Raw genomic sequence first — 26382 nt, forward strand, 5'->3', positions numbered from 1 at the left:
TTATGTGCTCCTTCTCATAGCTCGGGAATAACGGTGTTTTAGAGTCCTCTACCATACGTTGGAACTTTTGAAACTCTCTTCCATTGGTGAAGTCCCTCCCCATCATGCAACATCTGTTCCAGATCAACAACGTCAATGTTAGAGTCGGCGTCGGCTGACATCTCCTCTAGATCATCATCAACCAATGTATCTCCGGCTAGCGACATATCGGTGTATTCGTCAGCCAGCATATCGGTGCACAAGTATTCATCTTCTCTGCCAATGTATTGCCCTTCATGTACGATCTCAACTTCACTGTGCTCGGTCCAACGAGTATAGCTAGACATAAAGCCCCTTGATATCAAGTAGGAATGTATCTACTAGATGATGAAAAACTACTTCTTGTTCTCGTAATTAACGCATAGACAACACATGTATTGATACTGTGTATTTGACTTATACGTTGCGGCTTATACCAGGAAGCAATCCACTCCGTTCTTGTACTCTGCGCTCATACGGCTCGCATCGTACATCCATCTTCTGTCCATCTACAATTATATCATTATTGTAAATCCAAATTCATAACATCTAGAAGATTTTACGATCACCAACAAATAAATTACCTCGTCATCTTCTACCGGCAATTGGCCCGGGTTGGAGGAGCCGCCTTTTGCATGCTTTCGCGTACGCTTCCGATGAGTATTTGGTGATGCTATCCCTAGAAATTTTCTTTATTATTCAACCCCTCATCTATGACTCATTAAGAAAACATAAAAAATAAATATGTTAATACATAAAATTTCTATATTGGAGCTTGCTAATTAAATAAATATCAAAAATACAATTGGATCTTGCTATATACCTAAATATCATGGTGAAATTTTCTAATTCATTAAAAATCAAAATAAGGGATAAGATCAACTTTGATTTTTAAGGTAACATTTTGAGTTAAAATGCTAAATATAGGATTTAACTTGGGGATTTCAACTTACTTGAGCTCAAGAGACTCCTAGAAGCTTGCTTACTATTTGGGAAAAATTCAGGGTTCACTTGTCCAAAAAATGAAGAAAAGGCAAATGAGCAAATGGAGAGGAAAGAATGGATTTTGTTTGGATAGCTAGAAAGAGCTCATCTAAACCTTCTTCTTGACCAAAAATGAGCTTGAGTGGTGAGAGAATCAAAATGGGAGAAGAAATGAAGTGAGTGTTATCATGTGAAAGTTTGTGAGGGGGAGAGAAAGTTTTGATCGAACTGTATGTTAGCTCGAGTTTGGAGAAGGTGGGAAAGGGGCATCACTGCTAGCTCATTTAACCAGCTGGCAATAATGTTATGCTATCATTGCCGGTTGGTGGATTAAGCCAACAGTGATGAGGGAGTAGAGCATCACTGCCGGCTCAATCCATCAATCGACAGTGATGACACTTATCATTGCCAGTTCATAAGCCATGACGGATGATTCTTCCCGTGCAGCTTACGAACTGACAGTGATGCCACATCACTGCCGGCCCATTAGGAATCAGCAGTGAAGATGGGTCGGCATATAAGCCTGATTTTGTAGTAGTGAAATAAAGCAGAAATGAATATGATCAATTTGTTGCAATAATTAATTTAGAAATTATTTGGTGCTCTTTGGAATACTTAGTCAAAATAATATATTTGAATATATATATATATATATATATATCCTAGATTCCTCTCCCCTCCACCACCACCGTCGCCACCGTCTCTCTGGCCACTGTCGTCGCATGATGCTTCTCCCCCTTCGGCCACTCCACCGCCGCCACCTTCTCTGGCCACACCACCCACACCCGTGCGGTCGTCCGACGATGAGGCAGAGGCCCCGTCGATGAGGTCGTTGGACAAGGTGGAGACCTCAGACTCCGGTGATTCAACGGGGTCCCCCTTCGAGGATGACGACGTGTGGGGCTTCTTCCTTGACAAACCGAAGGCGAAGAAGTCTTCGGCTGAGCTCTGATGAGGATGAGGAGGAGGAAGAGGAGGCCAGGGAGGAGGAAGAGGCCGGCGACGGTGACGAAGGTGACAATGATGACGAGGACGGGGACAACGATGAATACTTCTTCATCATCGTGGTCGATGCCTGGGAGATGCGACACGTGTTTAGGGTTTTTTTTGTGCGTGCGAGTTTAGGGTTTTGTGTGCGCGAGTTTAGGGTTTTGTGTGCGTGGTAGTGCATGTCTTTTGTTTTTTGTGTATAATAATGGATTTCATGAGTTAATTATAGATTAGCGTGATATAAAGTTCTAATTATGGACATTAGTAATATAAAGCTCGGTTAAATTATTATCTGCTTGCTTAAACTTTATTTTAGTTATCCTGAATTGAGTATCACTGCCGGTTTATAGCTGGAACCGACAGTGATGAGTATACAAAACAACAGTATAAGCTTAAGAACCGTCAGTGATAGTTTGTATTATTGATGGTTTGTTATATAAACATACAGTGATATGTACCATCACTAACGGTTCTGTAACTGATAGCGATAATTATGAATTATCATTATCACTTAATCATTATCGATTTAAAAATCGACAGTAATACAATTTTTGAATTGACAATGATGAATTTTTCTGTAGTAGCACACATATATAAAGACAAATGAACCGGTGGCATAGATGAGAAACTCATTTATTGAGTGGCGCAGAAGGGAAACGTATAAGTTTCAATGGTATGCAAGGAATTTCCTCTTGATTTACTTACTGTTAGAAATCGTAATAATACTATTTACACATAATAAGTTTCAATGGTATGCAAGGAATTTCCTCTTGATTTACTTACTGTTAGAAATCGTAATAGTACTATTTACACATAATTATATTTAATTCACCGTTTCCACAAAAGCACTGATCCAAGGGCAACCGATTCTGATTGATTACTACTACGCAACGAGCAAGCATGCATGCATAAGTTGGTACGAGCATGCATGCATAAGTTGGTACAATGCTGAGCAAGATTATACAATGGTTACCCTTCTTGCAAATCGTAATATATGTAGGGCGCAATATCACAATAATAGCTTAACTGCCATTAACTGGAGCTAGAACTTAGATCGATGGAAGCATGGCAATCATGGTGAAGGTGGAGGTTGACGTGCGACGACGATAGCCATCCTCAAGCATTGAGGTGGCTCAGCATCCATGGCGGCAGTCCACCAATGCGAAGTTGCGTTTGCGCTTGCGCCTGCCCCGTCGCCGCCGCTGCGGCATCGTCGCTCCTCTCTCCCATGGTCACCGGCGGGTAGCTGCTACATGCAAACAGACAGCCGCATGTAACAGCGATCAAGTGACAACTAGTGGTCAGCATGTTTGTGAACTGGTTGATAAGTTATACGTACCAGATGTTTGATGGAGGGGCAAGTGCCTGCTGATCCTGCCTCATCATGAAGGAGGAAGATGACGAGCTTGTCTGGGCTTGGGCCTGAGTCTGGGTCTGGGCTTGGTCCCACTGCACCTGCTGCTGCCTCATCACCTTCTGCCTCTCCGCCAGCTGCAACAAGAGTACGTATTGCATCAGCAATTCATGAATTGATTCGAATATTCCATGGACTGCATGTGACGATGATCAACACACAATGCATGCATGGCACAATTAAGGTACCGATTAGCTACTCCTAGTAGTGTTTGGCAGCTTACTTCCTTCTGCAGGGCCTTGTTTTCCTCCTGCAGCGACCTCTCCTGCATGCAACAATTTAAAGATATGGAAGTTCAGACGAAGTAATAGCTAGCTACAAAGCATATGTGAAGTAAAAATAGGAGAAAGTCAATGGAAGAGGGGGTGCGATTTCAGCGCGAATCTCAAAGGCAGTTTGCACATTTTCGCCATTCCGTTGCAGTTTGGTTAGATTATACCGCAGTGATATGCTCTATATACAGCTGCAGTAAAGGTTGCTGCTTGATTACCCTTTTTTGTAGCTCAGAAATGGACTCGACCATAAGGTGGCTCTGCATATGCAAAAGGCTTCTGCTGTCAGTTATCAAATTGATGCCTAATTTACCACCAGCAAAGAGCCACATTTGTATTTGAACTCAGTTACAAAAAGTTGAAAAAGATTTCAGGTGAGCTAATTATAAGTTAATCGTTACTACCTTTCTTGATCTAATGTGCTTCAATGAACTCTCCAGCTGCTGCTCCAGTTGTTGGAGTTCTTTGAGGTTCAGAGACTCAAGATCCTCTCCCATGAGGTGCCTGCAAGATGCATACAATTGAGCTAGATCACCTACATCAGTGCATACTACATAATAGGAATGTTCAAAATTATCCAAAAATCTGAACAAACTGTCAAGTTACGATTACTTGTGACATTTTTGTATGGTCTCAATCTTCGCCTTCAATTTCCTGTATTCGTGGCACCAATTTCCCTGCATAGGAAAATCGATTTCCATCAGAGATATATGCGGGGCCGAGAAACGAAATATGGATATGTGGTCATTGTTTTGTAGAACTAAACAGAAGTTTTCCCACTGCAACTAGCTACCTTTGTAAAGATAAAAGCAGGAGGCAACAAAAAACAGCAGAGATATCGTAATTATATCTATTTTCTTAGGTAACATGGTGTATTTATATTCTCTCTTCTTCTTTTGCAACGGAAGGTTCATTGCATGCATTGAGCATGTTATTATCATGACACGAGCACATCATCTGCACTGGCGCACATCATCACTTGCATTCTCATCCAGCCATGGGAAATCATCATGACATCATGGTTCTAGCACTACAACAGAAACAGTCTTCCAAACCAAGTCATTAGTGTCGACTATAATAGAACTAACACTGATTAACTTCTCGCGCTCGATCGACGATTAGATCGAGTTGAACCGGCACTGATACTTAATATCAGTGTCAGCTCTTGAAAAAAAAACTAGCACTGATATTTCAGTGTCGGCTGGTAAACATGACCCGACACTGATACTTTTTATCAATACCGGTTCATGTTACGACCGGCACTGATAGTGTTGCTGGACCTAAAATTATTATTGATTCCGCTTTTTTTTATCTCACAGACCTTTTCACGTCCGCCAGCATTCTTTATCCTCTCGTTCTCTCCTCTTTCTCTCCACAGCCTACCATTTCTTATCCACCACTCTCTCTCTCTCTCTCTCTCTCTCTCTCTCTCTCTCTCTCTCTCTCTCAGGAGTCTCAGCTCAGCTACCCATCCCTCAGATAACTGCCGAGCCGGCCAGGATCAACTCGGCTTACATGCCAGACAACGGGAACATCTGGGCGAGCACGGGGGCGTCCATGCTCCAGTTCGACAGCCGGGCCGCACCCGCCACGGAGGATGAGGAGTGTGACGTGTGGATCGACGCCATGGACCAGAGCTACGATGCCGCTGCGGCACCGAAAGCGTCTGTGGGCTTCGACGCGACCACAGGATGCCTCACCTTGATGGAGAGGGCAGCACCAGTGGTGCCATGGGGCGGCCGTTCGGGCTGCTGTTCCCGAGCACGTCATCGGCCGCCTCGCCCGACCGCGCGACACTGGCGCGCCCCGCAGCAACGGACCTACATGGTACTCAGTTATGTTCATTCTGAGCACCAATATCTCTCTATCTCCCCCCCCCCCTTCTGTTTTATGTGTGGAAGTAGTAGACACCATGTGTATGTCAAAATGAACTCCCTCTATATTGAATAAATCGAGATGAACTCCCTCTGTATTGAATAAATCAAGATTGAGTTGTTGCAAATGTTTGTTCAATGCTGCGAGATGATTGGAATTAATATTGAATGTTGTAAGATGATTGGAATGAAGGTGGCTCCGACTCCATGTATCAAGCGGGTTGTTTTCGGTAGATTTTTCATTTTTTTGGAAAATAGCAATACTGTCGGGTCGTGATAAAGAACCAGTATTGATACTCAGACTATTAGTGTCAATTTTTTATCATTAGCCAGCACTGATAGTATGAGTATTAGTGTTGTTTCTTTGTTATAAACTGACACTGATATTTATTATCAATGCCGGTTCATAACCGCACTGATAGTCCGTGATTATCAGTGCCAGTTTAAAAACCGTCAATGATGACCATTTCTATTGTAGTGTAGCTATATGCTACTACAATGCCAGGCATGTTCAAATCACCGAAAACATATTCTTGGTTCTAAAAAAAGGTTTGCATCATTGAGGTAATGTGGACAATAACGCAACAAATGTTTCCAAATATTCAATGTTCCAAAGCAGGTTACCAGCAGAATAACAATCATATGCCCTTTGTACAAAAAGTTAATATAAACATACACCATATTCATTATTGGAGCCATGCACTACCACAAAAATGGTCATCTGTGCCCTCTCTTCATTGCCGGTTCAAAAATAACCGGCAGTGATAACATATCACTACCGGTTCGTAAGCTTCAGCAGCACATAAAAAGATAAGCTAGAAAAAACTAGCAGTGATAGTGATTAACTATACCGGTTAGTAATTTGAACCGATAGTGATGTATCACTACCGGTGATGTATCACTGTCGGTTCTTGTTACTAATCGGTTGTGATATTCAAATTATCATTGCCGGTTGTATCTATGCCAGTTCGTATTACTAACTGCCAGTGATATTAGTTCATTAAAAGACATGCAAACAATAACTGACAGTGATAATGACTAGCTATCACTATCGGTTGGGTTTACAAACTGGCAGTGATCCCCAAAATCTGTACGTCTTCACGCGTGCGACTTTAAATGTGAGCAATCCTCGCTCACTCTTTCACTTTGCTTGTTCGCTCTCTCTCACGCGCTCTCGCTCTCGATCTCTCTCTCTCGCCCACCACCGGCCGCCTCCACCTCCCACGTGTGATCCACATGGATTTGTTGCCACCTCCACCACCTTCTCCGAGGACGCCTCCCACACTCACGTCCTCGTCCGGGGAGGAGGAGGCCTCACCGGACGAGGCGCCGACCACATCGTCTGATTTTGGCATTTCGCCACTGGGATCCCCCTCGTCGGACGACAAGGTGTGGGACGAGTTCATCGACGAGCCACCGAGGGCCAAGGAGGCTCGGATGAGCTCATCAGAGGAGGAGGATGAGGACGAGGATGAGGAGGAAGACAACGCTGAAGACAGCGGCGACGTTGGTGGCAATGAGGATGAGGACGACGACAGTGATGATGATGGCGATGAGGTCGATGCTGACGACGACGATGAGGATGATGACGAGGGCGATGATGAGGCCGCTGACTTCCATTCATAGGTCGAGTTCAACTCGAGCATGACTACTAGTTAGCTAGGTTAGACGACGCACGGGTTAGGGTTTTGCACTATCGTCTGCATGACAGGAGCTTTTGTTGTAATTAGTATAAATAATATTAATATTATCATTAGTAATACTAATATCCTTTTAAATTAATGCATGAATGTTTAATTTTTTTTCCTGAATTGAGTATCACTGTCAGTTCATAGATAGAGCCAACAGTGATAACCATACTAATCGACTGGAATGAGATTAAGAGCTAGCAGTGATAGATTGTATCATTGCCGATTCGTGTTTGATATGTACCATCACTGCCGGTTCTGGAACCGACAATGATAATCTTGGATTATACTGCCACTTATTCACTGCTGGTTCAAAAATCGACAATGATGTCAATTTTGAACTGTCGGTGATGACCTTTTCTATAATAGTAATGGGACGTAGCCATTTATTTCAAGAGAGAAACCCGAAAGCTCTCATTACAACTCTAATAAAGAGTTGCAATCGTCATGAAGGGATGACACACAATTAATAGAACATTTTGACAATACAATAATACTTACAACATTAGTATATACCCTTCACTACAAATGCCTGAATGACTAAAATATAACAAGATAACAAGAGTATACAATTTTATTTATGCACAAGCACATTTGAATTGAACCAATTATCCGTGATCAGACCAGCTAATTCTATGTTAAAAAGTAAATATGAGAATCCCATGTAAACCCCGTTTTTGGTGCTACAACAATCAGAAGATGTTGTCACTTAGTCTAAGTACTCTTGATCGCAAATACAGCGACACAAGATCAACATATATAACAAGTATTCTTGGATGGTAACTTTCAAATGGGTTGTGGGATCCTATCTACAGCTTTGGGTGGAAAAATATATGCACAGATTTGCAGCGTCATCCATGATCTCTCAATGTGCGATTTTGATAAAATATCCACACCCGTGTGGCCTTGTAAACCCCTTAAAATCCAGTATAACACAACCTCATTAGATGGTTCACATTTACAGGCCCCATGTTCGCACCAAAAGATGAGTTTCACATTGATTAGGCATATCCACCTATTTAAAATAACACAAAAGATGCAGTATGACGAAAATAACATAAAATATAAGGCTCCTACATCTTTTTCTGATAATAATGTTTCAAAAAATTCATTGACGTGTGGTACAAAAACACACAAAAATAAAGTTTCAGATATATTAACATATCTGGGAGAGCAATATTCTATACCAAGTTTGCCTAAATCGGTAAGTCTCAAGTCATTCTTCTTACCTCACTTTCAGATTCAGCTGAAATAAGAGCCTTTTCAGCATAGGAATAGCGCTCATAACGTTCAAGAATTTTGTCCATGCTGAAAGTGGGGGAAAAAAATCACATCATGCTTCTGAAAGTTCTCAAAATAATATACGTAACATTTTGTGAATTGAAACACAGTCCATAGTAAGGAATAAGTATAATGCCGGCCATCTTCTCTTTCAGAAAAGCAACCAATCACGTAAGACGAAGCTGGCATACAGGTTATATTGTAGCATTTCTAAGCATTGCAACAAGGTAAAAGTTCAATATAATTAAGAATTTTGCTCTGTAAAGCAACTATCATGCATACCCATGGCAACATTCAAGTTATATTTTGCAAAAAAAAAAATGTAATCCATTAATTCGTCATAGAAATGCTTCCATGATATTCCAAGTGATCAGATGTGAAAACTGCAAGCTACACCTGACAGTCTGCCATTTACTTTAATGTTAATCTGAATTTCAGATCTGAAGTTACTATTTTGGTTGACAAGACTTTTACTGTTCAAACAGCACTATACCGATCCAAATTTTCTTTTGGAAGCGGCGTGGCTTCTTTTCATAAGACATCTATTTGAAGCCATGTTAAGAATACTAACTGATATACAAGTGCATGTTCCATCTTTAAGAAAACAGTGATATGGAGGGATGTGGAATGGGGACAATGAAGAAACACAATGCATGTGATATTAGGGTTACACATAATCCATGCATATTTAACATATCCATGCATATTTAACATATGTCCACATACAACTTATCTTATGCAGTGTATACACATCACATTGCTCCTGAAGCACTCTCTCTTTTTCTACCCTGAGAGGCTAATAGCACTACTGCAAGGCAAAAAAGGAAAGGAAAAAAAACTGTATAGATGTATAGAAGTACATCTAAAGAGGAAAGAAAGAGAAAAAGAAGTGAAGAACAGTAGTATATATATCACCATGTGTTAGGAATTAAGTTACTCACAATCAAACCTGAGTTTAAGCATCTATCACCACATAAACCTGGTTGCTTATACTGATAAATTTATAGTGTTTGCAGTACAACACATATACTGTTGTACATAGAAGTTAGAAACGTGTTACGCTGCTTGAATGCCTTCTTACAGCAAGATTTGCTGGACTCCTTAGTGTTCACTAGGTTGTTAGACCTTGCTTTAACTGTACTAGCTAATGGAGGACCGGAAATCACTGAAAACGTCCAAAAGTAAAAATAAGCAAGTATTCATCAAAGAACAACAGATCCCAGTCATGCTTGTCAAGCCAAAGCAATTAACATGATAGCAGCCAAGATTATTCTTGATGACAAATGAAAAGGATGCAAGAAGAGAAGAAAACGGAGGAGACGAAACAGACAAGGAAGAGCCAGATCCGTCTTCAGATGTTGTGGACTTGTGGTATTCAGATTTCAGTAGTCATTCTCCGTAGTTTGAGCAAGAGCATGAGGCCATGAGCAGCAGCGGACGGGCATGAGCCCGGTGGTAAGACTCAAGGAGGAGTCGAACCGGCGGTAGTCGAGCCCCGTCCTGCCTCCCAGGAAGACCGCGCAAGTTGGAGAAGCGCCGTTCAAAAAAAGAGCATGAACAGCCAGCAGCTCATTATCTCTAAGCAGAAAGAGGAGGAGAATTCATTGATAAACACCAGATTACATGCATGCATATATCTGTGCGCATGGCTCACTGTCATGTGGTATATTTGTTGAGAAGAGGGAACGCGTGCGTGCAATTAATTTTGGTAGAGGGAAATCCGAAAGGCAAAACAAGATTTTGGGCGAATAAAATATCATGTCAAGTACAAATCGGACGACAGGAACGATGAACAAGGAGCAATAGGGAAGCAAGATCTACCTGCACGCTATAATAAAATCTGATCTAAACACATGCTGCTATGGCCAGTAAGCTAGACTAAGATGGATTAATTAATTAAACAATTAAAACGAGTGAGTCACCAATCCCCAAAAATGGCATGCTTCAGTTCCAGGTAACAGCAACAGGGCAAAAAGGAAGCACTGCCACTCGAGCTAGCTAGCACTAGGAAGGAAACTACACAAATTAAAGAGAGAAGCAACTGCTGAATAAATTTCCCGAAATAAGGAGGCAGGAAGACATGTCGCAGACGCAGAGCATAAAATGATCAGATGTAGCACAAGAAGCTATGTATGTACGTATGTATGTATGCATGAGCGAAACTAAACTGGGCAGGCAGATAGGCGCATGGACCATGGGGAGAAGCAGAAAGTTGCCAAAAACGGCAAAACCGAGCAGAAGCTAGCTTTCGGCCGGCAATCCGCATGCAGTTGAGAGCCAGGAACGGCAACAGCACAAGCAGCTAGCTAGCGGTAGTTGAATGAAGGAACGAACGAACCAAGCATACATTACATGGGAATGGAACGAAAGAAAATATATAGATATAGATATATAGATATATATATATATATATAATTATTGGTGCGACGACATAATTAAGCTGGTACGTACCGCGAGTCGGTGGCGTACTCGTAGAGCTTTCCCTTGGGGGAGAAGACGATGGCGGCGACCTCGGCGTCGCAGAGGACGGAGATCTCGTGCGCCTTCTTGAGGAGGCCGTTGCGGCGCTTGGAGAAGGTCACCTGCCGGTTTATCTTGTTCTCTATCCGCTTCAGCTGCACCTTCCCGCGGCCCATCTTCCGCTTCTCCGATGCAGCTGGTGCTGGCGACGGCGGAGGAGAGGATCGATGGGAGGCGATAGGTCGCCGGCGAGGCAGGCGGCTAGCTAGCTTTAAGGAGAGGAGGAGAGGAGAGATGAGGGGAAGAAGAGGGAGGGATCCATCTGGCTGTTGTCGAGCTCTCATTGGTCAACACCCACCGGGCCCACAAGTCAGCCTCTGTCTCCCTCTTTCTGCTTCGACTGACTTACGAGCAGCAGTACTGCACCTTATTACTACGTGAATAAATAAAAAATGGATTATTATTAATAAATAAATGAATAATGTAGGGTATCGTATCGGATTACGTGAGAGCTGGAAAAAAAAAACCAAAGGTGGGGGTGTGTGGGGTGGGGATTCCTCGTACGTCCGTCTCCAACCTAGATTAGCCCAGACCACATTTTTATTCTCTCTTTTTTTATTACACTCTCTTTTTTTTATTATTCTCTTTTTTTTTAATTTACCCTTGTTCATCCCCGTCTCTGCACTGCATTTCGACACGAATATTAACGCTAGCTCTGTTTGGATCGGATGATTAATAAATACGGTTACTACATAATATAACGGTAGGATCTAAGAATAAAATACTCATTAAATCAAAAGTTATACATCTGTATGGTATATCTATAATTGTTATGAGATAAAATAAGATAGAAATCTATTCTAAGAAATGTATTACAAGGAAAGATAATTTTAAAGAAGACTTCAGACGAGATACAACTACTCATAATTATTTGATACAAGATACAATCTGTAAGAGACCGATAACGCAGCTCTACGCAAGATCCAACACACGTAAGTACTCGTCGAGTAGCCAATAAATAGATAAAGACAAAATCCATCATACTTTATAATTTTTAGATAATACAAGACCAAAACAGAACATACGACAATTACCTTAAGAGAGTCTGAATCTATCTAAACCCTGTGTTTGTAGAGCTCTTTACATGCAGTAGTTGGAGGTCAAGCATTTTCAGTTCTATAAATATCTAATTAGATCGATTGACAAGCCCAATGGGTCATCCGTAGCACCGGCAACTCTTTGTGGCTGTTTGTTTACTGCAGGTGATGTAGCCTTGTTTAGGGACCCACCAGCACTCGCAGCTCAACAGCGCCGCATGGAGCAGCAGGAGCAGCATCAGGAGCAGCATTGCGTCCGTCCATCGCGTCAGCACAATCCTCGTAAACATACCCCTCGCTGTGACTTCTTTCCTCTTCATTTCTTCACATCAGCTTGCCATATCTTTTGTTGTCTCATTGTTCTTCATGCAAGTGCCACCAAATTATATCAGCCTGCATTTGGTATTGCGGTGACTTTTCAAATGGTTTTTTTTTCCTAGACTTGGATGGTCCAGTTGGATTTGGAGTAGCATATTTTTAACAACCCTAACGTGGAAATCGTACCGGTTTTGTAAATATTATTTCTTGAAACAGATCGGATTCGATATATACCACAGCAAAGCATACTGCAGCTAGCAATCATAAACTGAACTTCTAGTTATAATACAGCTACCAACTTGTCTTCACATCATACAGAAATTAAATTGTTTTCTGTAAAATTTTCGTATTTCAATAGCTTGGCTTGCTAGGACCCACGATATAATATATGTCATATGTGATTCTATTATGATATTGAGTTATGACGAATAAAATCAAATAGGGGTAGATCTTATAAAAGAAAATTGCAAAACACTCCCATAAGTCACTGAACTTATAGTTTCGCCCTAAATATGCTTGTGGCAGATACCCTCCCATAAGTAAGGGATGTTGTGGATTCCCATCCAATGACCTTTTTTCTCGTTGACGTGGGCTATTTTTTATGATATGGATCATGACTAGGCATGTTCCGTGGTTGGCTGACGTGGGCTATATTCACTGTCCATTCTTTTTAACGGTGCTTCCCCACGATGTGGTTTTTGTCGAAAACATAAGGGGTGCGGAACGAGAGTTCAAACCTTCATTGGCTTGACTCCATCCGAGAGCGTTAACACCGAGCTCCATACTCATCCGTATTCCCTGTTCATTCATCCCCCATGCTCTCCAATCTTTCCCACTTATGTTGGAGCCGATTACATTTCGCACTGCTTTTGGTTCTTGGAACGGTACAGCCAAGCACTAATACTTAAAAATCGAAACGTATGGTAAAAGCTTCTGAGATCTATAGATATGTTTTTAGATGAAGTAAGGTGTATTTCGAGATGAAATACTATTCATTTATATGTCTCACACTAGCTAGATTGAACAAGTAATGAGGAAAGCTCAACGACGCATGTAAAGGAGTGGTAGATTATTGCACAAAAGTAAAGGGGCAAAATTTGCCATTATTGATTTTTGCTGCGTGAGCTCGATCAGGCAGGGACAAGATGACAAGCCGGCCGGGGGCCGAGCATTATTTGTGGCATATCTCTGCTGCTTGAAGAATTGGACAAATTGGTTAAGTGACGTTGATAATTGCTAGCATGTGTAGGCAAATTAAGTTGGACATCGAATTAAGTCCTGACATAATATATGCATGAAAAGGAAATAGCAAATTTCATTTTGGACCATATATTAGTGTATTTGGTGCACTTTAAACCACATTTAACAATATATGTCACTTTAAACCATATATTTTACATTAATCTTTCAGCTTGCACTGTGTCTAAGATTTGTGCTTTTGATGGTGCTCATATGGAGAGCAGTTATATCCACCTCAGCTCCACGAATTTAACTGGTAGGGTTGTTGTTTCTAACTTAAGCTTTTTTAAACTCGGTTCATTTTTTCTTGCCTGCTTCTCATGTGACATCAAGTTATCAGATCCGTCTCTCCATATAGAACGTGGAAATTTTTGGCTTCTATTATTCAATCTCTAGTTAACGTGAGAAAATAAAAAGACAATAGCTCTTAGTCGGACAAGACGAGAGGATATGCCATCAAAAGCTTCTTCAATTTCTATAAACTTTCACTAGTACATAATGTCTAATTATTACCGGTTTTAAACGAGCATCCGTATCGATTTTGGAATTGGCAATGCATACTCGATAATGATATTATCTGGTTATTAGTGCTAGTTTTGAAATTGATGTGAAAAATTAAAAAAAAAATCCCGCTATCTGGTTGCAGCCCCGCGGCTCGGTGGTGATTCGGTCGTCGAACTCCTTGTCGTTTATGGCCTCAATGGTGTCGTGGATCCAGACGGGCCATGGAGTCAGAGGATGCGACGCCGACACGTGCTTCTTAAGGTGCTATGCCTACGCGTGCCCACTTGGATGCGAGCTAGCCGCTGCCGGATCCTGCCAAGCCTCGCTCCCTCCATGGATCCTGCGAACAAGCTCCCAACAGATGGACATCGACGGCTTTGAGGCAGCTATAGCCGGCGGGGAGGAGGGTCTCGGTGGTGAGAGAGAACTAGAGAAGAGAGAGAAAGAGAGGAGAAATGAGGAGGAGAGAGAAAGAGGCCGGTAGGAGATTTTTTAATATAATGGAATGTTTTGTTTTAATCTTTGTACGAGGTATGTACATAATCATCTATTATTATATTGTTCCAACCGTAGGCTATAAAAAAAGACTAACAAAGGGCAAAAATAATATAAAACCAAACATAAACATAATAAAAAACAAACTTCAAGGACCGAGCCTCTAGTAAATATTCACCCATGCTTGACGAAAATCTCAATTATCATAGTCTCCAGATATGGCACGTCCACTTTATTTGGTGCTTTGCCTCCTCCTTTTGAGCAAGGACCATTATCGAATCCAATATGTTTCTCTGAAGATTACTTGCATGTAAGTGTTTGGCTTTGATTTGATAAAAACAATTTCATTCCTAGTTAGCCAAATGACCTAACATAAAGCACTTACCCCAATCAAAATTTAGGATTTCAACTTTCGGTTCATATTGCATAACCAGTCACCAAAAACATGTGAAATACTTTTTGGAGGTGAAATACCAAAAGCAATCTGCACCACTCTCCAAATGAACTTGGCGAACTGATAATAAAAAACAGATGTTGGATAGTCTCTTTGCTATTAAAAAATAACATTGAACGTTACCATACCATTTTCGTTTAAGAAGGTTATCTTTTGTGAGAGTGACCCTTCTAATTAAATACCAAAGGAAAACTTTAATTTTTGTAATAGCATTGAAACCCTGATTCATCAAAATGTTGTACGTAGATTGTATCGTAAAAGTTCCAGAAGGTTGCACAAACCATTTAAACACATCTAGTTCTCTCTCGATGGTGAGAGGGAACTAGAGAGAGAAGAGAGAGAAAAGGAGAGGAGAAATGAGGAGGAGAGAGAAAGAGGCCGGTGGGAGATAAGGGGACAGTATGAGTTCACTACTGGTTCTTTGAAAAAACTCGCGGTGACATTAGCACTATCGGTTTTCCTTAATTTAAATTATCATTGTCAATGATAAGTTATTTTCACTGTCAGTTTTTCCCAGGTCAAACATTTGTGCCTACCGGACCGAGTGAACATGCAGTGATAGTATTTTTACTGTCGATTTTGGACGAACCGATAGTGTTGGCCGGCCGCGGATTGAGGTTCACTACTATAGAAAAGGTCATTACTACCAGTTCAAAATTGAAATCAATGCTGATTTTTTAATTGACAGTGAATTAGCAGTAGTGATAATCTATCCATCACTACTGATTCTAGCTTTGAACTGGCAGTGATAGTCCAACTATCACTACCGGTTCAAGACTAGAACCGGTAGTGATAATCCATTTACATGTGTAAAAATACTCTACCGCAAACTCTTTAACATGAGGATCGGTCTAGGTTTGATCTCAAACTTAAGGAGAGACCCATGCTAAAATGGTCAAGGTAGAGTATTTTATTTGGAGAAATGTTCGTTTTACATCTTGAAGTATTAGTGTCAATAGCACGGCTAAATGAATGGTAAAAACACAATCATCTCGAAAAAAAAATTTATGTCACTCAGTTAGATGTGCTTATTGCCACAATCTAGCTTGAACGAATGACAATATCTAAATCTACATTCGCAGTGACAATATTAAGCCTAAACAAATGGAAAAAACACAATCATCTTCAACACATTTGTATTTTTTGCCATTAGTTGAGATCTACGTATTACTACAATCTTTAATATTCACACAATATTAGCTTCGAAGATGAGGAGACAATGAGAGAAGATAAGGAGACAAGGAGATGAGCTCATTTAGATGGGGAGACGGAGATATGGGAAACATGCTCGGAAACGGTGAGGGCGATGACGGGCTCGGAGACGGTGAGGGCTCGTGGGGAAACGAGGGCGTCCGTGAGCTTGTCTCTGGAGATGGTGAGGTGGCTATGCGGAAGCTAGGCACAAGGGGTAGAGGCAGCTACAGTGGCGACGATGACCATCGCACCACTTCGATCGCCACTACCCCTCGGGAGCGGCTTCGATAGATTGGAAGCGAAGTGAGATGGGGTGGCTGAGGAGGACGGACTCTATTTATAGAAGAATTATCACTACCGATTTGGATACGAACCGACAGTGATAGTAATTAACACCACCAGTTCGTCTTCATCAATTATTGCTTCGCTAGTTCGTAACAAGAACCGACAATAATAATTATATCACTATCGGTACTTGTTAGCTCGATTTTTTATATACGTTTTGAGCTTACGAAGAGAGACAAGAATGATATTTTCTATAGTAATAATTTTTTTATCGAAGTACTCAGAAATCTATCATATTCTTCTGGCATACGTGCCACTGTACACGTCCTAAGGAGTACTCAGAATCTATCATATTCTTCTGAAATAATCTATATATTCGTGTCAGGATTTCGCTGCACGGGAGGAGTTTGAAGTGTGAATTGCCCCCACTCAACTCAGCAGAGTCATCGTGGGAAAGCCATAGCGACACTTTAGGTGCAACCTACAGATATTTTCCGACCGTTGGAAAAGATAAAAACAAATATAGAATTACTAATATCTGTGTTTAATACAATATTATCTGTGTTTGACTTTAGATTTAAGAAAAAAAAAAGGATAGAATATAGGATGACTGTTATCTATCTGAAGTATCTGAATGTTAGATGTTACAAGAAAATCTATTATAATTTTACTTAAAAATATGATAATATATAGATAGATTATCACACATCAGTAGACAAATAATATTGAATGTCACCGATCACTCTTTGTGTGTTTATTTTGATTACACCCGTATACTGTTTAACGTGTTGTAGGGTGATGTAAATAAAGTAAAAATTTTCTATCTATCTGACTATCTACTCCGACTCTGACTCTGAGAGAAAAAAAAGTAAACTAGGATACATAATAAATAATAATTATCATATACTATCTATATCCGACTTTAATTTAAAAAATATATATAATAAAATACATGATGAGTTATATCCATTTATATCCGATCTGATTATGTCTCTATGCTTCGGAAATTCCAATCAATTAATCTAGTTATCCCCAGCTGTGAGTTGTGGCCAGCTAAAAGCATATATAATTCCTCAACAGTAATTTTGCACTACATGCTGATGGATCAAATCAGCAGACATTGGACAAACGAGAGTTGCAAACTGGTCCTCTCTTTCTCCGATCCATGGGTTATTCGACCTTCCTTTTTATCAGCTTAATTTGCTTTTATAGTGACCAGCAAAAGTGAAAAATTAAGGGCGCACCAGCTTGCACCTGGATGCCTTGCTTGGTAAAGGATGTACAGCAGCTCTCAGGATGATGCATGACCACCTCAAGTGCTCCCAATGGTTGACAATCGAGTTGACACCTTTCGAAATCATGCCTATAAGCTCGATGGACAACCATGTCCTAGCTAGCTATCCAAAAGGTACAACACTATATTATACAACAACTAATGATGGACCTAATGTTTTAATAATATATATGTATATAGTTAAAATAAGTACTCGAGGATCAATGTATAGTGCATATTTGGATCATCAGGAGTTAGGAGTGAAAGCGGAACAAATAGTTTTCAATTCGTACTGATACAGATGTGGATATGGTAAGTTTTGTTTAGAAATCTATATAAATATAGGTACAGATATAGATAGTTTCATACAGATATGGATACAGATATGATCTTGCAAAAAATCAATGAATACAGATTATCTGATTTTTAGATAAGATTATCCATGTTTTACTAGGTCTATTTCCTCTAGCCCAGACCAATACTATATATAGAATAGAGTATGGATTATATCTATCTATGCGATGCAATATTTTGAGTTATGTTACTAACCATTGTCTGCTATATTATGCTCATTTGATAAAATTTACAGTATTTCTATGTGCTAGTGTGCATGCCTCTTGCGTGAGTGAAAAAAATAGAAATAGTTCTTGATTTCTTTTCTTGTAATTGAATCATGTGATATGCATATATTGTTTTTTATCTACTTGCCTAGAAGCTAGATCTGATTGAACTACTTTAGGCTTTCATCGCTTCCTTAACAAACGATGGTAATTGGTGATAGTACTCTGAGTGAGACTTTGGCTATGTATGTAAATCTGTATCCTCACAAAAGTTTATCTTAGTGAAGATGATGGATGGCTTCGGAATGGAGAAGAAACTCACACAATCTTAACGCTAACAAGCATGATTGCTATCATACTACCTGTTGCTTGCACAGTCAATGACAGAGCTAGAATTTTTGCGTTGGGTAGTGTCGGAGGATTAACTCCAGTTGCAGGGATCCCGAGAGACCCCTTTTTAGAGATTCGGCCGGGGGGATGATCCTGAATACGTTCGTCGGAGAAATAAATGGGAATGAATGCAACGGCCGGTGGGGGGGTGTTGACCTAGTGCAAGAAGAAGTAAATACACCGGAATTTAGACAGGTTCAGGCCGTACGAAGGCGTAATACCCTACTCCTGTATGGATACTATAACTGTCCCGAGGAAGTCCATCAAGGATGTTGCGGGTTACAAGAATGTTGATCTATCTAAGAGCTTGGGGCTCCTTGTTCTTCGGCTGGAACTGGGCTCAGTCTTCCTCACAGTGTTCTCTTGCGTTGTGTTCTTGTCTATCCGTTACCTCTAACCGTCTTCTTTAGCTATGCTCTTTTCACTTCTCTCTATTTTTCTATTCTTCGCCTCTCCTTCTCCGTTTGTGCCGCCGGCTGCTTTAAGTACCCGCCGGCCGCGACATGCCTCGAACGGAAGGAGGGGCACGAGTTCCGAGATGCCATAAATGGAAAGAGCGTCATCATTTCCTCTGGACGAAGCGATCGGGGGTGAAAAATGCGTCGCACGCCCGGTTATCCGTCACCATAAATGCCCTGGCAACGGGCGCCGTGGAGAGGGCCCACCGGGCAGCCGCAGAGCAACCCGGCGTGCCCGCCGTGTCTTGTTCCCCTGCCACAGCAACGCAGCAGACGGGACGCCTTGGTCCTTACGACGTTATCCCGAGACAAGCCGGATGGCACGGGACGGGACCCGTGCAATTAATAACCCCACGCCTCTCTGCCAAAACATGGCAGAAACTGACGCTGAGCGCGACGGGAGCAGTTGGAGGCGACAGGCCACGCACGCTCATTAAATGCGGCCTCGGGCCTTTGACTGGTTGACACCTCATCGGTAGGCCCCTCGGGGGTCTTTCTAGGTCGTCGGGGTACCGAGTGCTCGGGGGTACTGTTCACATCCCCGAGCACTCTCTCCCGAGAATACCTTTCCTTGTCCTCGGGGTGCCGAGTGCTCGGGGTACTGTTCACCTCCCCGAGCACTCTCTCCCGAGCACTCTTGTACGGACCCTCGGGGAACCGAGTGCTCGGGGGCTGCCGCATGCAGCCCCGAGCACTCTCTCCCGAGCACTCTTGTACGGATCCTCGGGGAACCGAGTGCTCGGGGGATGCCGCACGCAGCCCCGAGTACTCTCTCCCGGAACTTAGCTCTCCTGATCGTCGAGGGACTAGGGTGCTCGGGGGTGACCGTACACCTCCCCGAGCACTTTTTTCCTGGTACTTGGATTCCGTGGATTATCAGGGAACTGGGGTACTCGGGGGCCACCGACTGTGGCCCCGAGCACCGTCTCCTGGGACCTGACCTTTTCTCATCCTACAGGAGAGACCTCGCGGGATGGCGCCATGTGGCGGATGGCTGGCCTGGCCTCGGGATTCGGGGACCCCCGGTTCCTGATACACCGACAGGTAGACACTCCAACTTTTCATAAGCATGTGAAAACAATATATAAATAAAAAATCCTAAAAACACGACACAAATGTATTAAAATATATCATAATAAATTCAACAAATAAGATCTTACATAAATAGGAGATTATATTACTATTCTAGATTCTTCACTTTATGATTTCTCATAGTCATGAAAGTCTCAATTACATTATCCTCGCTTACTTTGAAGAAAGTATCTAGTTCAATAAATATAATTAAGTCATATAATGGTTCAAAGTTTGGTACAAACCACACAATATAATTTCTAAAATTCTGCTAATTAAGTATCATGTGAGTAATCTGAATAATAAAGAAACACAATAACATCGATATCTATCAAATAAATATTGAAACAACTAACAAGATCGATCGATCCCAACAACAACAACTAATACTTTATCGTGCAATACATCTGCTCCAACTACTAGCTAGTGCTACTTTCCTACCACTTTTCCCTTTTTCTAGACAACTATCAAAGCTAGTACTTGATTTTCTAGATAAGGATAAAGCAATTAATAACTTACTTGTTGTTAAGTTCTTGCTAAATTTTATGAATGACACTAATATACATTCTCTTTTATAATAATCATCAACTATTTGTACTGGATAAATTGAAGCTCATGGCATTGTAAATTTGGAAATTGCAATCAACATTGAACATACAAGATTACAAGATCAATTAAAGCTCACAGCATTGCAATATTGAATCTCAAACATATGTGGCTAAGTAGTTGTGATCTGTGCTCACAACCTCACGCTCCCTGACCCCTACACATACTTGCACAAAAATAGGCCAGATACCGGGTAGTCCCAGGCCCACTTGGACTACTCACTAGATCTGCCTATGTGCATGGTCATGTGCACGAGTAATATCTAACTGTTTTAGTCTGTTTTTGGTCTGACTCCAACTCCAAAACAATCTATATTCGAGATCGTACCTGCAATATCCGCTCCTAACTCTGAATCCAACAAAAAAATAGATGTGGATATGGTAAGAGCATTATTCGTCCAAATCCGATCAGTTTTCACCTTACTGTGAGCTAATTAGGCTTTGAGATGGTGGACTGTGATAATGAGAATAGACCCAGAAGAGTATGAATGGTCTATTGAGTCAGAATACAGCATATAATTATTGAATTTTAACAACTACTAATATCAAAAGCTATTTCATATGATATATAGTCAATTTTTTGCAAAACAATTTAGGTGTACATTTGTACATCCATGTCCTAAGGTGTGCCTGCCCATCGCAACAACCACATGATATGATATATATACGTGGACCGTTTGCTTGCGATGCGTATGCAATGTAATTATCCAGATTTAGTTTTTTTTTTTGTGAATCAAGAGGGCTCTTTATTAGTTACTCAAAAAATGACTACAATCATGAGCAACTAGATGCTCAACACACACCGATAGCTGTTCACGCCATACTACATTATGGCATCAATGTTTTCCTAGCTAAGCGAGCTCGTGTACTACTAGATTCTGGGCCCTCTTTACATGCCTCATAATGACCTTCGGAAGTCGACTTGCCTCTTCCAATGCCTCCTGTATAATAAAAAAGGATGTGTGGTGATTCTTCCCCGTTGAAAGATGTTTAATCACCGAGCTACAGTCGGATTCTAAAATTATTGGAGCAGGATTCCACTTTGTTGCAAGCGCTAAACCTTCCTTACAAGCCATAGCCTCCACCTCCTCCGCATTGCTAGCATCAAATAGGACACGACAGGCCGACAGAATCACCTTTCCAGTGTGGTCTCAGATAATGATATCAATCCCTGCCTTGCCATTGTGTTATGAGAATGTGCCATCCACATTCATTTTGAATCAACCCTCCTCCAACGTACTTCTCTTTAATCACTCTGCCTGATTAGGGGTTGGATGGGCCCTTAATCCGCCCACTGGACTCTTCCTCTTATGCTCCATCGGCTCCTGTCGACGGACGACACACAATGTGTCCCAATAATTCTCTAAGAACTGCACAGAGCCGAGCATAGAGACATTCCAATCTGAATGCGTGATTTCATTGCGAACAAACCACGAATGCCATAATATTAGAAGTCATCCCCTGCATCCTGATCCACTAGACTAATAGCATTGAGCAACCACTCAGGACCAGAGTTAGAAAGATCACATTCCAACAGAAAGGCCCAAATTGCATGCATGCCACCTCGTAGATTCATAGCATGATCACATCTCATCATAGCATGATAGCAATCCTCGTCTTCCATTCCACAAACATCACAGGTAGTTAACTGTTCAAGCCTCCTGCGTTTCTTGTTCAATTTTGTAGCTAGTCCATTATGAACCAATTTCCACGCAAAGACATTGACGTTTTTACGGAACCAGAAGGAACCAAAATTTATTCCATATCGGTCTTGTTCCATTCAGACTCTTACTAGATGTTGTCATACCCATCCCAAGGTTACGAAGCTTTATACCTAGGTTGTAGGTGCTTTAGATTGAGAAACCCCCTAACTTTTCGAAATGCATGCCACAAAGTCATCATGCGACCTATCTTCATTATCTCATCCACATCGTGCCTGTGAAAGAACTTCTCTAGCTCCTCCTCCTTCCAACATTTATTCTCCTCATCCATTAGCTGAGCCACCCATTTTAGGCAGCATGGCCTCTTTTTTCCTGCAGGTATCTGGGAGACGGAACAAGGAATCCAATTATGTCGCCAAATTTTAACTGATCTGCCATTTCCAACACGCCAGATAGCACCCTTCTTGAGTAATTCAAGGCCAAACATGATAGCTTTCTAGGTGACTGAAACCTCAGAAGGAAAAGCTGTGTCTAGAAGATCACCATTCGGAAAATACCTGGCTTTGAGCAGGACCGGTTCCGAGATTTCGGTGGTTTGGAGCGAAACTAAAATAGGACCGCATTGAACATAAACATCAACATATTTATATATCAATTAGAAATACAATATTTTGGGCATTAAATTTTTTTCGTCAAGGTCTCCTTTCCTTGATTCTATCAACTTGTTTCTTTTTTTACTTCCTTTTTTCGCTGCTAGATATATGCTTTCTAGATGACATGTTATCACACAATGATAATTAGGTACAAATGGTCCTGAAAATTGAAATTAAAAATTCATCAATAGTTGACAACTAGTGCAAAGCTGTAAAAGAATTGAATCAAATAAATAAAATCATCCAGTTGGGGATTAGCTCTTGATTCAATTGAGCATGGGGACCATGCCCACTGATGACCAGGAGGAGAAGAGGAGAGGGGAATGGGCGAACAATGGCTTACCACGATCGAGGTTAGGCATTTGGCCTTCGTCAATTTTGGATGATCGATCTTGAGCTTTAGGAGGAGGAGGATCAGATGAGCTGATGCAGACGCATCGTTTTGGATGGAGACATGGAGAGGTCAAGGGGAGGGGAGGGGAACGGGTGAAGATCGTGATCGCTACTGTTGCTGGGAATTAGGATCAGTTTGACTGAGGTCGACGATGGCATGACTGAAGTATCGCACAATCAGACTTGCGCATGATACTTCGTTAATTTAGAAACGATCCATCATCCATGGTTTGGTTAGGTTAGGTTACTAAGTAACGTAGCGTTAGATCTTAAGCTATTTGTAGATTTGAAGACTCATTTGGACTTGGTTACTGCTTGCTAGTAGGCTATGTAGTGTATAGACTTAGGCTGAATTGATAGGTAGCAGGACAGACCAATACATATGCATACCTAGTTGGTGGGGGCTAGATTTCAGAGGCCTCGGTGAGAATGAAACGGGTGAACACGGCACCAAGAATCGCCAATTTTCATGTGACCGACCCGTGATCTCGCGAAGTCGCAAGGTTTGTGGACCTGAATATGCGATTTGCCCTGCCGAAACGGCGATACTGGGCAAAAAAACCACTTCCCGATCCAGGTGCTTCGGTGGCCTGAGCACCGCCGGTGGCCGGCGGCCGGAGTCCAACCGGCAGGATCCGGGGTGCCATGGTGCCGAGCCCGTGCCCAACCACCCAAAAACCAATGTTCGACCACTCTCCAGGCCAACCGAACCCCCGCCCGCCCTGGCCCCAGATCAGCCCTGGATTTGAGTAGACGAGCACAAAGGTTGTTTGGAAACTCAATCAATCTCCATGCCTGTTGGGCTAGCAAGGCTTGGTTGAAGATCTGAAAGTCCCAAAATCCTAGACCACCTCGGCTTTTGCTCCTAGTGAATTTCTCCCATGTGTCCCAATGCATTTTCCGAGCACCTTCTCCTCTCCCCACCAGTAATTCCGAACACCTCAAGCTAACTCCTCGATAGTTGGAAAACACTCATGATATAGGTCAAAATGGCTTGCGCAACCGATTTAATTAGCACCTCCTTTGTAGCACACGAGAGATATTTCTCTGACCAATTTGTCATCCTTTTGCCGAGCTGTTCCCGCAACGGTTGGAACCTTTCCTTCTTTTGCCTTCCATCCGGGGTTGGAAGCCCCAAGTATTTTGGCTCAAACTCCACCCTCTCCACCCCAAGAATATAGTTCTTATATTTTCTCGCATGTTAGGATCAAGATCGTGTCGTGTCAGCAAAGAACACTTGGCCGGGCTGAGTAACTGACCTGTACCCAACTCAAACTGATGTAGAAGGCCTTTTACCCGATTTGCCTGATCTGAATTAGCCTTGAAGAATAAGAAGTGCATCATCTGCAAATCGAAGATGTAAAACACCTGGCACATTCCAAGAGATTTTAAGCTCCTGGATACACCCCAACCTGTATATCGTTTTGCAGAGCAATCGAAAGAGCATCAGCCAACTTATACGTGCAAAAGTTGATCCTCTCTAAAGATATCTAAATAGGTTGTGCCTATTAGACCAGTCCAATACACGACACTGTAGGCACGATTCAAACACAGCTCGAGCCGTGCTGACCCATGGGCCGTGCCTGAGCTAAGCGCATGGCACGGCGTGCCGGTACGGCATGGCCCGGCTAAGACGGGCTGGCACAGGCACGACCTAGCCCAGGCCAGCACGGACATGGCACGGCCAGGCACAATCCGACCCGACATATTTGGTTTCAGCTATTTTCTATTTATTAATTTTGTAGCTATTTTTTTATCTATTTTTGATATTTTTATCTCATTTTTATTTATTTTCCATATATTTTTTAATTTTGTAGCTATTTTTATTTTTTCAGGCTAGCTGCGCCGACGGGCCACCGTGCGCCGTCGGGCTGCCCGTGGCGCCGTGCCCACTATGCCTAACGTGCTCACCGAGCCAACCATGCCGTCGCACTGCAATCGTGCCCGGGCCGATCCGGCATGATATGATGGCTGACGAGTCATACCGTGGGTCGAGAGAGATGCACGTAGACCGATACAGTATAACCTGTTACAGTAGCTAGACCATTTAGAGCCTGCCGTAGCCGGGCCGATCCAGTAGGCCCATTTGGCCAAGCTACTATGTTGTTGTCGGAGGATGAACTCCTGTCGTAGGAATCCCGAGAGACCCCTTTTTAAAGATTCGGTCTGGGGATGATCCTGAACGAGCTCGTCGGGGAAATAAATGGGAACGGAAATAAATGCAGCGGCTGGTGGTGGGGGATGATCGACCTAGTGCAAAAAATATGGATGCACCGGGGTTTAGACAGGTTCGGGCCGCACGGGGGCGTAACACCCTACTCCTGTGTGAGCGTTATATCTTTCCTTGAAGGGAATTCTTCAAGGATGTATCTGGTTACAAGGGTGTGCTGTCTACAGAGAGCTTGAGGCTCCCGTGTTCTAGCTCTGCTCGAGCTTGTTTGCGATGTTCTTATTCTATCGTGCTCGTCGCACTTCTTCTATGTCTCCTGTTTATGCTGTCTCGTCTGATCCGGACTGGCTTCTAATCTCGAATCATCGACTGGGGCTCTCTTTTTATGTGTTCTCCATCCTTTCCTTTTATAGGCACGCCGACCTCGACTTATCCTGAATGGGAAAGAGGGGGCGCGAGTGCCAAGGTGCCACGGAGAAGAAGGTGTCATCATTCCGTCTTGGCGAAGTGACAGGGGCGGTGGAAAAATGCAGCGTGCATCCGACCACCCGCCACTGTGGATGTCCTCCGGCGCCATTAAG

General features: G+C 42.2%; 1 protein-coding gene across 1 annotated transcript; it reads right to left on the reverse strand.

Moving 5' to 3' along the window:
* Nucleotides 1-2841: 2841 nt before the first annotated feature.
* On the reverse strand, nucleotides 2842-11347 carry LOC133892494 (MADS-box transcription factor 15-like). The gene is made up of 8 exons (XM_062333312.1): nucleotides 10973-11347; nucleotides 8470-8548; nucleotides 4291-4355; nucleotides 4083-4182; nucleotides 3897-3938; nucleotides 3630-3671; nucleotides 3332-3483; nucleotides 2842-3238 (listed from the first exon to the last, which is right to left on the reverse strand). The coding sequence occupies exons 1-8, from the start codon at nucleotides 11323-11325 to the stop codon at nucleotides 3109-3111; spliced, it is 963 nt and encodes a 320-aa protein (XP_062189296.1). The 5' UTR covers nucleotides 11326-11347; the 3' UTR covers nucleotides 2842-3108.
* Nucleotides 11348-26382: the final 15035 nt, after the last annotated feature.

This window comes from Phragmites australis, chromosome 15 (genome assembly GCF_958298935.1).
Source record: "Phragmites australis chromosome 15, lpPhrAust1.1, whole genome shotgun sequence".
NCBI lineage: Eukaryota > Viridiplantae > Streptophyta > Magnoliopsida > Poales > Poaceae > Phragmites > Phragmites australis.

Bases quoted from the DNA above. Each gene is read 5' to 3' on its own strand.
- LOC133892494 (XM_062333312.1), bottom strand. From the start codon at position 11,325: ATGAGAGCTCGACAACAGCCAGATGGATCCCTCCCTCTTCTTCCCCTC. The intron at 4,356-8,469 runs GTAAGAAGAATG...TTTCCTATGCAG, and splicing joins CAGCTGAATCTGAAAGTGAG to GGAAATTGGTGCCACGAATA. The intron at 4,183-4,290 runs GTAATCGTAACT...TGCATCTTGCAG, and splicing joins ACCATACAAAAATGTCACAA to GCACCTCATGGGAGAGGATC.